The sequence below is a fragment of the Sus scrofa genome, chromosome 8 (assembly GCF_054392235.1).
Source record: "Sus scrofa isolate SSC_HxYL_T2T_F1_AM1 chromosome 8, Sscrofa_HxYL_maternal_Yorkshire_Landrace_v2.0, whole genome shotgun sequence".
NCBI lineage: Eukaryota > Metazoa > Chordata > Mammalia > Artiodactyla > Suidae > Sus > Sus scrofa.
This window is the reverse complement of record NC_139390.1, coordinates 11,137,759-11,151,142: the sequence shown is the minus strand read 5'-3', so window position 1 is coordinate 11,151,142 and position 13,384 is coordinate 11,137,759. Positions and strand designations below refer to the sequence as shown.

At 47.7% G+C, this 13,384-nt stretch overlaps 1 protein-coding gene across 50 annotated transcripts in view; it reads left to right on the top strand.

Annotated features, from left to right (window-relative positions):
• PROM1 (prominin 1) overlaps nt 1-4,541 on the top strand; it is a 132,058-nt gene extending 127,517 nt beyond the window's left edge. For 20 of the 50 annotated variants that reach the window (XM_084971561.1, XM_084971562.1, XM_021101023.2 and 17 more), the window contains 2 exons: nt 2,370-2,500; nt 4,144-4,541. In XM_084971561.1, coding sequence (XP_084827687.1) covers nt 2,370-2,500; nt 4,144-4,210 — 198 coding nt within the window. In that variant the 3' untranslated portion in view covers nt 4,211-4,541. The remainder of the gene's footprint in view (nt 1-2,369; nt 2,501-4,143) is intronic. The other 30 variants (XM_084971581.1, XM_084971582.1, XM_084971579.1 and 27 more) reach the window with 3 other exon arrangements.
• Nucleotides 4,542-13,384: the final 8,843 nt, after the last annotated feature.

Genomic DNA, 13,384 nt, shown 5'->3' with positions numbered 1-13,384 from the left:
TCTGCTTTTCCTTTAGAGATGTTATTGCTGTTTGAATCAGACCTTTGTGTGGCCCTTTAAGACCCATCCCCCACAACACACACTAGACTCTGTAAACTCCATGAGCTCGGCCCTGTGTGTTCACTGCTGTGTCCTGGGCATCTGGAGTGCTGCCTGGAATGAATGGAGGGTGGTCAGGTGGCTGCCTGGCGCAGTGCCTTCAGATCTCTCTCTCCATCCGTCTCCCTGTCCCACATCCACGTGTCCATCTGTCTGCAGGATGGACTTTTGTACCTGAGTGGAAACCTCCTGCCATCGATCCAGCCATGCAGACCCCACACCTTGGCCTCCTGGGAGCTTCCCTCCCCTTCCACCCCCTTACCCTTTCCATCTGCTGCTTGGAGCCCCAGCTGGTGGCTTTGGTTGAAGCTGTCCTTAGGGAAGCCTTCGGTTAGGCTGGTTGGTTCTGAATCAACCTCTTCAAATCCAGTCTTCACTGCCTTTCCTCAGCCGGTCCCATACCCAACACGCAGATGCCTCTTCCAAACCATCGAGGACCACCGGACGAGGGCCCTGGAGGCTCTCGGGAAGCCTGTAGACTGGAGCTCCTACAGGCTCTTGTAGTAGGTGGTTTAAATAGTAAGGAAGAGGTCTGGCCATTGACTCTGCCAGGAAAATAGATTCCAGGCTGGCTAACATGTTTCTTTTATATCTTAATTGTACCCAGCAGGACTGAGGCAGCTTCCAGTAAAAGCTACGGCTGTCCTAAAGCTCTAAAGCCTCTCAAAACAAGGCTGAAAGCTTAGGAATCTACCAATAAAAGAACATGCAGGAAAGGAGAATAAATTTACTGGAAATTCTAGGCCAAGAGGTGTCACTCCATCCAACACAAAGCCCAGCCAGGAGCAAAGCAGAAACTCAGGGGCTGAGGCCTGAGGGTCTAGGCTCCTGTCGTTATGTCTAAGCTGCTCTTTGCCTCGCGGGGGGCTGGGGAGGGCTGCTTCAGTGTTAACTGCGTTATCCTAAGGCAGGGGCTGCAGACCTGAGTCGCCCTAGGAATCTGGCAGGTTGTAGGTTTACAGCGCAGGCCAGGGTCAGGCACTAGCTGGTGTCTGGTCCCCACAGGGCCATGCTGGTCGTGCACAGCCCGGCCTGTACTGACTGGTGGGTCAGGTTAAAGGTTGCATGTCCTCCTGCCAGGGCTAGGGGCGGGACCTGCAGCAACTGAGGACGGATGGCCCTTTTGAAGAGAGAGCTCAACTCCAGCCGATGCCGCCCTGTGGGAAGGAGGGCTGAGCGTTAGGAGATCCGAATTGAGACTTTGTGAGAAAAGACGGAAACCGGGGTGTTTCTGTGTGAAATCTGACTTAGAGACATGGACAGCTCGCTCGCGCTCTCTCTTTTTTTTAAATTATAGTTGACTTACCTGTTGTCAGTTTCTGCCATACAGCATAGTGACCCAGTCACACACACACACACACACACACACACATACATTTTTTCCCCTCATGTTATCTTCCATCTTGTTCTATCCCAAGAGATTGGGTATAGTTCCCTGTGCTGTACAGCAGGACCTCATTGCTTATCGATTATCCATTTTAAATATAATAGTTTGCATATACTAACCCCAATGGCAGCTGTCTTTTTATTTATTTTTTAAATTTAATTTTTTTTTTTTTTTTTGCTTTTTAGGGCCACACCCGTGGCACGTGAAAGTTCCCAGGCTAGGGATTGAATCGGAGCTGCAGGTGCTGGCCTACACCACAGCCACAGAAATGCGGGATCCGAGCCACATCTACAACCTACACCACAGTTCACAGCAATGCCAGATCCTTAACCCACCGAATGAGGCCAGGGATCGAACCGGTGTCCTCATGGATGCTCGTCAGATTCACTTCTGCAACACCACAATGGGAACCCCAAGCTACCTTTAAAAAAAAAACAAAAAAACCCAAAACACTTTACCACTGCTTTTTAGACAAAACAGGATTGAATTCAGTCTATGATGGACCTTAAAGATTGAGGACATGGAGTTCCCGTCATGGCGCAGAGGAAACGAATCTGACTAGGAACCATGAGGTTGTGGGTTCGATCCCTGGCCTCGCTCAGTGGGTTAACGAACCTGAGTTGCTGTGAGCTGTGGCGTAGGTTGTAGATGTGGCTCGGATCCCGCATTTCTGTGGCTGTGGTGTAGGCCAGCACCTGCAGCTCAGATTCACCCCCTAGCCTGGGAACTTCCTTAGGGCACAGGTGTGGCCCTAAAAAAGCAAAAACAAACAAAACAACAAAACACACACACACACAGAAAATGACTTTCCCCAAGCAAGCGTTGTTTTCCATTTCCCATCTTCAGGCGTCTCATCCTCCTGATTATCTGTTTTTCCTCCCAGAATTTGTTTTGGTTCGGCATAGGAAAAGCTACCGTATTGTTACTTCCGGCTCTAATTTTCGCTGTAAAGCTGGCCAAGTACTACCGTCGAATGGATTCGGAAGACGTGTATGAGGACGGAAAGGTAGACAAGTAAGATGCTGGGGGATCCTTTTCTCAGTGGTGCCACCTTCCAGGAGCTTTTGCTAAACAAGGGCTCTGATGAGGGTAAACTGGACTGTTTTTTAAGGCGGCAGGATGTTTTCTTTGAAATGTTTTCCTTCCTGGGATGTTTTCTTTGTACCGATGTTCATAGGCTTATTTGAATTCTTCTTCCACTTGTTTCACCGTCTCAGCTTCCTTAACCAGCCTTCTTATTTCTTGTTTGCAGTTCCTCTGTCTCGGGGACTTGGCACTTGACTTTATAACTCTATTTACTCGTTTTCATTCTGACTCTATGGCCCACCCTTCACTCTGTCTCGTGAACTTGTGTTCAGAATGTGTTCATTTTCGCCTCCTTCTCAATACTCGTGTCTCCTGAATTGGCTCTGTCAGCATCTGTATTAGAGTAAAAATATGGAGGTTGCAGCTATTGAGGTGTAATGGGAATTAAAAATAACTTCATCTCCCTTTTTGTACTTTATAATGTTGAAACTACATGCATGAAAGTGTAAGCCTTTTCTTTCTTAAGCTATATTTACCAGGTAGGACGGGGAGGGTTTTCTTATTAGACGATGAACTTTTCAAATTAAATGAATATATTAAAATTATGTAACAACAGATATGTCCAGATAAAAATAAATGCGGATGCCTCTTAAAGTGAGAGGTAACCCTTGGAAAATACTGAAGAAATACTTGTTGAATTAATGAAAACGTTCCGTGTTAAAGTTATGAGTGTATGAAATTGTTGTTTCGAGCGTTAGTTTTTAAAGAGAACAGAATGTAAATACCCCTTTTTACTTTGTAGATTTGACAAATTGTTGTGTACTCTTTTTAGCCGTGATGTTGGCGTTGTTATCCAACGATGTACATACTTCCTCTCAGAGATAACATGGTGTTTTGGGGGGTGTATTTATTTTTGTTATGGAAAATGGTAGTATTAGTTTTCACAGACAACATCAAGCCACTCAGACAGATTGGACGTGGTCCGCCCTTCACTCTCTCTTCGTCCAGTAACCCTGTATTCAGAATTTGTTCATTTTACTCACGTCGCCTCCTTCTCAATCTGTGCATATTCCAAAGTTGCTTTGTCAGCATCTGGATTAGGGTAAGAATGTGGAGGGCGCAGCTATTGAGCTGCAGTGGTAATTCAAAATAATTCCATCTCCTTTTCTTGTATTTCATGGTATTGGAACTATACCATGAAAATGTAAGCCTTCCTTTTTTAAGCCGTGTATTTATAAGGTAGGACTGGGAAGCGTTTTATTATTAGAAATGAACTTTTACACTACATGAATATATTAAAATTACATAGCAGCAAATACGCCTGGATGAAAATAAATGCTGAGGCCTCTTAAAATGAGATCTGTCTAGCACTTGGAGAGTACCGAAGAAACGCATGTTGAATTAATGAAAATGTTCTAAATTCCATTTATTCCTGTATAAAAATGGCTGTCTTGATCTTTGGTTTTTAAAGGGAGCAGGATGTAAATACTCCTTTTTACTTCCCTTGTAGATGTGACAAGTTGTTGTATACTTTTTATGGCCATGCTGTTGGCTTTGTAGTCCATGATGTAAACACTTCCCCTTGGAGATAACATGGTGTTTTGTTTTGTGGGTATTTATTTTTGCTGCAGTATGGAAAATGGTAGTATTGGTCTCTATAGGCAACATGGAGCCACTCAGATTAAACAAAGTTTTTAAACACATCCAACGGCACGAATTCTTCATCTGCAACGTCTGCCAATCTTGGAAAAGAAACCTTCCCTTCTGGACTTGACAGAGCTCAGTGAGACCACACCGAGGGGCCTGAGAGTGGACGGCACGCACGCCTGCTTTTTAGAAGCTCTGCTTGAACCATCTGAGCCTTCTGTGAAAGTTTCCATATGTAACATGTTCATTAATTCCCAGTTTAGCCTTTGGAACAAGACAGGAATTTGGGCACAAGTCATCACATGAGATCTTAGACGCCTCGTTAGGGAAAGTACAGCCGATAGCAGATGTGTGCGTGAACAATAAAAGGATGGTTTCAGAATTCTGACTCCAATCTTCTTACTGAAAGATAGACCTCAACTACAGGTGTCAAGGAAGTCTCTGTATTATCTTCTTTTTTTTTGCCTTTTCTAGGGCTGCTCCTGGGGCATATGGAGGTTCCCAGGCTAGGGGTCGAATCAGAGCTGCAGCCTCCCGCCTACGCCAGCAACGTGGGATCCGAGCCGCGTCTGCAACCTACACCACAGCTCACGGCAATGCTGGATCCTTAGCCCTCTGAGCAAGGCCAGGGATTGAACCCACAACCTCATGGTTCCTAGTCAGATTCGTTAACCACTGTGCCACGACAGGAACTCCTGTGTTATCTTCTTAGGGCAGCTGTCACACATCCCACAAACTGGGTGGCTTCAAGCCACAGAAACATGTTCTTGTACGGTTCTGGAGACCGGGAGTCTGAAATCAACACAGCCCCAGAAATGGCTCCTCCCAGAGGGGCTGGAGGCTGAGTCTGTCCTGGGCCTCTTTCCTAGAGGCTGATTGCTGCCACCGCTGGGTCTTTCTTGGCTTGTAGGCCCATAACCCCAATCTCTGCCTCTGTACTCACATGTTCTCCTTTGTTTATCTGTGTCCAAGCTTCCCTCAGCTCCTAAAGACACCAGTCATTGGATCTTCACCTGAACTGTATCCCATGTGCAAACAACCTGCTTTCAAACATTCAGGGGTTCTAGGTGGACGTACTTTTGGGGGCGGATATTATTCACCTGTACAGTCACTCAGCAGCAGTAGCACATAGAGAGATGGAGAAGTGGGCCCACAAGGGAGCAACCCTGTACACACAGAAATCAAATGACCGAAATCCGAAATGACAGAAAATAAAACAAGTTATTAGACTCTGAAAAATAGTGACTCATTCCCCTCTTAATTTTATGTTTGTCTTTATCTAAGACGCTGCTCATGCACGTAAATTGTGTCTCCATATAACTCAGTGGTGCCCAGCCCTGCTACACAGTGGACTCACCAGAGGGGAACCTTTAAAAAATACTGATGCTTGGGTCCTATCCAGGAGATTCTGATGCAGCCGGTTAGGGGTGTGGCTTAAAGGTGTGGATTTAAAATTTTTCCCAGGTGTGGGAGTTCCCGTCGTGGCACAGCGGAAATGTATCTGACTGGGAACCATGAGATTGCGGGTTCGATCCCTGGCCTCGCTCAGTGGGTTAAGGATCTGGCATTGCCATGAGCTGTGGTGTAGGTCGCAGATGCAGCTCAGATCCTGAGTTGCTGTGGCTCTGGCATAGGCCGGCAGCAACAGCTGTGATTAGACCTCTAGCCTGGGAACCTCCGTATGCTGCTGATGTGACCCTATAAAAGACAAAAGACAAAAATAAAAAATTTCCCAGGTGATTCTGTGTACAGCCAAGGTTGTGAAACACTGCCTCCAATAACTTAGAATTTCTGAGATGTGTCCCAGGTAATTGTCATGTGTAATCTGGGTTGAGAACTACTAATTCAGCTTCTACATCCACTTCATCCAAATAATAAATACTCACTGATCAGATGAGCCTCCTGAGAGCTCAGTGTCAGTGGCGGAAACCAAGATGACACATTTGATGAGTGACAGAAACCTACGGGGTTGTGGAGGTCAGGGGAAGTTTGCTGCAGTTGAATTTCTAAAAAAGGTGCTGGCTATTTTGAAAAGAATGTTGCCTCTAGCCTGAAATATACAGGAGAGTCTATTCTCAAGGCTCTGACCTTTAAAGGCATGACACCTTTCCATTCATATCGAGAGAAAAAGTTGCAGAATGGAGAATAACATTTCTCCTGCTGGAGATTTGTAGAACTGATCACCACATCCATGTGGACAGCTGCAAGAACAAAGGGTTCCAGCACCAAAAGGTTTGCAACACCAGCAACACACACACCACCTCCCGCCCCGCCCCGTCCCACCCCAACCCCGTTTTAGTATAAAAGAAGCCTGAGTTCTCACTTGGGTGAGATGGTTCTTGGGGACACCAGTCTACCCTCTTGCTCAGTCTCCTGACCTTCCAGATGACGTCACCATTTCTTACCCCAGCAGCTCATCTCCTGATTTATTGGCCTGCCCTTTGGGAAGCAGCATGAGCTTGGACTCAATAATAACGTCATAAGCTAGGGTGGGTTTTGGCACAGACCGTAAACTGACAGCATTTCAAACTAAAACCACCAGATAGCCTGTCTGATGGTTTCTGATGATGAAATGTAGTGTAAATCACGGCTGCTCAAAATGTGGCCTGAGGACCAGAAACATCACTTGGAGAGCTCAAGAGAGGATAATTCTGACTCCACCGCAGACACACTGAGTCAGAGTCTCTTGAGGGTGAGGCTCGGGAATATGTATTTTAACAAGTTTTCCAGATGAGTCCAGGATATGCAGAGTTGGCCAAGCAATATTTCAAATTGCCCTGAAAGAAAAGATCCTGATTCATTTAGGAAAGAGCTTTTGTCCAAGAAACGTGGCGAAGCCCCATGGCACCAGCCTGTTGGTTAAGCAATCTGTGACTATGTCAGCGCTGCAGGAAAAAAAAGGGGGAAGTGGAGCCAGTCCTGGGGACGTGGTCGTGGGGGTGTTTTCCATGACTTACCGCCGGTCCCGAGCCCACCATTCATCCATCTAAGATGCCCACCTCTACTCCCATCTTCCTGGTAAAGGGGTCCTGCACACCTTCATCCCCTCCCTGAACCACTGGGCAGATCAGTGATGCCCACCGCGTCTCCATCCTCTTCTAAACGAGCAATTCTTTTATTGCCCTCCCCAGCAAGATCTCAAACCCTTGTGTACAAAGCTCCTGCCTTAAGTCCTTTGATTCCCCACAGCCCTTTAGAGTGTTAACCACAATTTCAGAAATAGAGACCTGGTTAAAATGAAGAAATGTGTATTTGGAGTTAGGGTCCAGCTCAGGGTCCACAGATTAGAGATGTAACTGAGCAGGACCCTGTGGGCCGTCCAGGGACAGACACCCCCACCCTCCCATCATGTTCTCTGCCTGCCTCTTATTTGTAGAAATCCTTCAGCCTCCTCGCCTTTCCCCAAGTCCCAAAGAATGCACTTGTTCAGAGACGTGAGAAAATGCAGAAACGAAGGGAAACAGTCAAAAAAAAAAAAAAAAAAAAAAGAGAGGTTAGCCATTAAACAAAGTCAGGGACTCTGAGTTTCTCCCTAAAGTCTATAGATACTATTCTGAGCTATATCTTTTGAGCTGTTTTGCAGATACTGAAGCCTCCACTAGTGGGAGACGCTAACTCTATGCTGCCCACAAGTACGTAGACCCCAGACCGGTTGGAACCAGGAGGTTGATGATGCTGGCTTCCAGTTGCCTCACTCACAACCAATCGGAAGGGTGTCTATAAGCTGATCGCGTACCCTGCAACCCTCTCCCTCATCCTGTTTTTTAAAAACCTTTCCTTGGAGTTCCTGTCGTGGCACAGAGGAAATGAATCCAACTAGGAACCGTGAGGTTTCAGGTTCGATCCCTGGCCTCACTCAGTGGGTTAAGGATCCGGTGTTGCTGTGAGCTGTGGTGGAGGTCGTAGACATGGCTTGGATCTCACATTGCTGTGGCTGTGGTGTAGGCTGGCAGCTATGGCTCAGATTCAGCCCCTAGCCTGGGACCCTCCATATGCCATGGGTGTGGCCCTAAAAAGCAAAAAATTAAAAAATTTTAAAAATTAAAAACCTTTCCCTGAAAGCCATCAGGGGGTACAGGTCTTTTAAACACTAGCTGCCTAAACTTCTTGCTTGGCACCTGCAATCAGTGCTACACTTTTCTTCACCACAACCTGGTGTCAGTAAATTGGCTTTACTGCACATGGGCTAGCAACCCAAGTTTGGTTTAGTAACGAGGAAGCACTTGAATTGCGTTGCACCAGACTAGAAAATGGGGGAAGCTTATAAAGGCAAAAACCCACGAGATTACATAAGTTGTTTGTCAAGTATTAGAATTGGAGCTGGCAGAGTTCCCATTGTGGCTCAGCAGGTTAAGAACCTGATACAGTCTCCGTTGCCCCATAGGTCACAGATGTGGCTCGGGTCCAGTGTTACTGCGGCTGTGGCGTAGGCCTGAAGCTGCAGCTCCAATATGACCCCTAGCCCAAGAACTTTGGAAAAAAAAAAAATTGAACCTGGCAAGAAGTAAGAGTGCTCTTTAAGCAAGGATTGGTTGGGGTTTGAAATGATTAATGAGTTGTGATGGGCAGGGGGACTTTGCAAGTTCCAGTTTGCAGCTAGCAGCTGCTGGCAGATAATACTTTGCAAATGCAATGCTGGTGGTGTCCTTGGGTTTGATACCGTTCAGAGAAAATTCACGTTCTCAAGGTTTCAGGGACATGTCTGAAACCGCATCTGCAATGGCCATCCAGCTCCATTTTGGACGCCTGAACCATAGTTACTCCGTTTTGATTTTTAAGTTATTTTATATACGTCGTCAAGAAACAGTATGGACTGACACCAGATGCAGGGACCTCGGTTCAAATGCGGCTCTCCCTTGAGAAGCAACTCAAGCTCCCTTAGCCTCCGTTAAATGAGGAGGGGGTAGCATCCACCTCCCTGGGTGGGTGTGATGGTCATGGTGGCTGGCGCTGAGTAGACTTCATAAAGGGAGCCAGTGTCACCTGCCAGTGACATTGTCAGCTTCCAGCATATAGCACAGTATGTTTCTTTGTGAGGCAGTGACTTCCTTGTCACTGGGGGTTCAAGAAAGGCTGGTCAAACTATTCTATCCATGAGATGTCATGGAGAGGTGGCTTCATCCAGTTCAAAGAGGAAAGGAAAGGGAAGATGGTGGAGGAGGAAGCGCCAGGCTCTGTCTCCGGGCTGGAAAATGAATCGCACAGGCAGAATCGGGTTGCAGGAAGTATTCTGAAACTCTGGAGTCTACTGAAGGCTGGCACATCCAGGGGAAGGCTTAGAGGATAAATTGTGGTCCCTTTCGGTTAATTAAAAAAAAATTTTTTTTGAAATCAAAGTTTAGTTGATTTACAATGTTCTGTCAATTTCTGCTCTGTAGCAACGTGACCCAGGCATACACACACACACACATACATACACACACATATATGTATATACTTATATATGCACATATATATACACAGACATTCAGATGCACAAACATATATATACATATATATATATGCACAAATACACACACATATATTTACACATACACTATTTTGGTCAATTTCAATTTGAAGGTCTGTGGTCACCACCCATTCCCCACCCTGGTTTGATGACAGTCAGTCAGTGGTACATGTGCCCCTGGCATGGTTTGCACACAGACTTCGGGGGCCAGGATGGGCATTAAGGACTCCGTCTTTCAGATACTGGAGGTCTGCATTTGGATCCCCGGGCGCTGGCTCTAATCGCGGAGGTGCGGACTTGGAAGGGAAGGGGCTGGTAGCACCCCTCTGAGGACCAGCTGCCCTGACGCGCATGCTGTCTGGCTGAATCTGAGACTCCACGACACTGACAGCACGGTCTGTCCAGATGCCTTTTCCAGCCAAGTCTTTCAAAGTCCCTTCTCTCTCTGGAGGATGCTGAGAATGAGAGGGAACCAGCAATGTCTGCGGAATGTCGTGTTCATTAACCCCCTGCCAGGGTCCCTTTGCTGAGAGTGGCGTGGCTTCTATACCTGTAAGTGATACAGATGTCCCCAAATATGGCAGAGCTTGGTCTCAAGTGCTGCTGTGGTGTGGCCCACATCTGCCACTTGCACAGAGTGGCAATTCCAGTTATAGGGTTAAATGTCAAAGGCCCCAGAAGCCATAAGTAGCCACGAGATGGCAGCAGAGGACACATGCGGTCTAGTGGTTGGTAAAGGGCAGGGCCCACCCTTAAAGCTGTAAAGGCCTTGGTTTCCTTTCAGAAAGACAGATGAACTACGGACGGGTACCACGTCCTGATACTCTTCCCGTTCCCTTGGCTGTCACCAGCACTGGTGGCTGCTGCCACCCAGTGGACTCCATCAGTTTTTGGCTGGGATGGGCCTTCTGTAAGGATGCGGGCCCAAGCGCCCTCAGGGTTTCCTGGGAGCCTTCTCCAGCAGCCAAAGGCCGTCCCCGGGGAGTAATCCAGGGTGATGCCATGGATCCCTAAGGATATGGCCTTCATCTAGGAGCGCTCATCTGTGGGACCAGGCTTGATGTTCTGGAAAGTTCCATTTCCATTTTTTAAGACACATCTCTTTGCCTTTCCGACTTTGTCTTCAGCTCCTCCAGGGATCAATGCAGGATGGGGAACTCTCACACAATAGTATCTTACAGTCCTCTCTAAGGCATTTGTCTCCACAGGCGCCCAAGATTAGGCCAGGAGCTGCTGTTTTGTTTTGTTTTGTTTTGTGTTAGGGCCACACCTGAGGCATATGGAAGTTCCCAGGCTAGGAGCTGAATCAGAGCTGCAGCTGCTGGCCTACACCACAGTCACAGCAACACGGGATCCAAGCCATGTCTGCGACCTACACTGCAGCTCGTGGCAATGCTGGATCCTTAACCCACTGGGCGAGGCCAGGGATCGAACCTACATCCTCATGGATACTAATCAGGTTCATAACCTGCTGAGTGACAATGGGAACTCCCCAGGAACTGGTTTTTAGGTGGGGTTATTGCTGGGAGCCATGTCTCCTGGGAGCCGGTACCCCAAGGGCAGACTCTGGGCAGAAGCCGCCTCCCGCAGCATAGCTCACAGTGTCAGAGAGCTGGCTGTCACCCAGATCCTCGGGGTCTTTGGGGCCCCAGCCTAGGCAGCCTGTGGGACGACCTGCAGCACACCTGCTACCGGGGTTCCCAGGTAAACCTGGCCTGAGGCTCTCCTGGTCACTTTGTACACAAGCTCAGCAAAATACCAGGTTAAGGCACCTACGATCTTGTCTCCAAACAGCCCCACTGAGCCTGGGCTTCGGCCCTTGGTTGTGAGGGCTTCAGGGTCAGTTGCTTTTCTTGCACTGTCTCCAGAATCAGTCTTGGAAACTCCGTCCCCAGCGCTTCCAAAACGTGACTTGGTGGCTGGGGCCTGATCGCCTCAGGACTGTTCTGACGTCCCCAACGCCGCTTTGACGTTAGTCAGTCTCTCCGTGAGCTGCTGCCTGTCCCCTGCTCTTCGGAGAGCCTCCGCCTGTGAAAGCATCCTGGCAGTCACCTCCCGGGGGGGCACGTTGGTCCCTCGGCTCGGCTCCAGCGTGGGTGACACACCTTCGGATAGTAAGTGTGTTCAGATGTCCAAAGGATCTTCCGAGCGAGTGGACTTTTGACCCTTTGTGCCAAAGAGACAGAGGAAGAGGCACGAGCCAGGTCCCAGATGGAACACTGCCCAGATGTGTAACGTTGAGCTACAAGCAGACAAAAAGTCAGCCAAGGCTGGGGCTGAATTTTGTTTGCTATAATCGACCATGGAAACATCCATTTGGGACTTCCGGTGGGGAAAAAGTGAGCTTCCAAAGTGGGAAGCCCCTGAGATTTGGGGCTTTCGTTCCAACAGCAACTGCATTACCCTCCTATGAACTCTGCTGCTTCGCAGGCTCAGGGACTTGTAAGAGATACATGTGCCGAGCTTCATTTAGGAACGTCAGTAAGTATTTAGCAAACTGACTGAATTAATGGATTTGAACCGATGGCATTGAGCTATATCATCTGTCATATATACTCCTCCTCTTATATTCCGAGGTGCAAAGTTTATTTCAACGTTGGACCAGTTTGGACACTGGGCCACTTATTGACCCTTTTACCACCCATCCACCGTCTGCAGGAAGGATTTAAGAAATGCCGGAGAAGCGCATTGGGGTCTAACTGCTTTGAGTTTAACAGCTGAGAAATGTGTGAGCATTAAAAATCCCTTGCTGTGTGTCAAGCTGCAAATATACACAGTCTCTGGGCTCCACAGTGATGGTAGTTTGTAATGTGCTAAAGAAACCCTCTGGCGTTCCCATCGTGGCTGAGTGGTTAACAAATCCGACTAGGAACCATGAGGTTGCGGGTTCAATCCCTGGCCTCGCTCAGTGGGTTAAGGATCTGGCGTTGCCATGAACTGTGGTGTAGGTCGCAGATGCGGCTCAGATCTGGCGTTGCTGTGGCTGTGGCATAGGCTGGCAGCTGTAGCTCCAATTAGATCCCTAGCCTGGGAACCTCCATATGTCGTGGGTGCAGCCCTAGACAAGTCACAAAGACAAAATAAATAAATAAATAAATAAAAAGAAAAAAGAAAAAGGACCTTTTTTCTGCCGGGCAAGCTCAGGTCTGTGGCCATCCTGGAGGCAGCTGGGTGGTCTTGTGGCTGTTTTTAATATTTTTTATGTTCCCCTGAAGCCCATCAATGCTTTAGAAATCAGAAGAGGAAAAGATTTCATACCTGCTAAAGACAGCGATCATTTGATGCCAAGATACTTTCTTATCCCTCTCCAGCTTCAGAATCACTCACCCTGCACCCACACCTCCCAGGGAGCCTCTGCGGCCTTTCCACCGCTCCTTCCTACCCTCTGCTTCCAAGAGCCGAGCCCAGCCAGGTTGAGAGCTGAAGTCTTTCAGAATTTTCTATATGCAGTTTTAGCTCCTGTTTTTTTCCCCCCAGATTCCTGCACTCACTCCTTTGCTGTCAGGCTTCATTTGGGATTGGGGTGTCACAAAAATATGAAAACCCTTTTCTCTTGGGGAAAGAATACTGTACCCAGACAAGGAGATCTGGGTGCAGCTGAAAGGATGGCATTTCGAGACTTTAGGGAAGTCTCTGAAGTCACTTTTCTCATCTTAATTTTAAGCATAAGTAAGCCACTTCTCATGTGCGGTTGAAAAATCTAATGTAAGAGTACACGACGAAAGCATAACAAGGACACGGTGCTGTGTGGAGGTGTGGTCTGATGATCGCTCAGG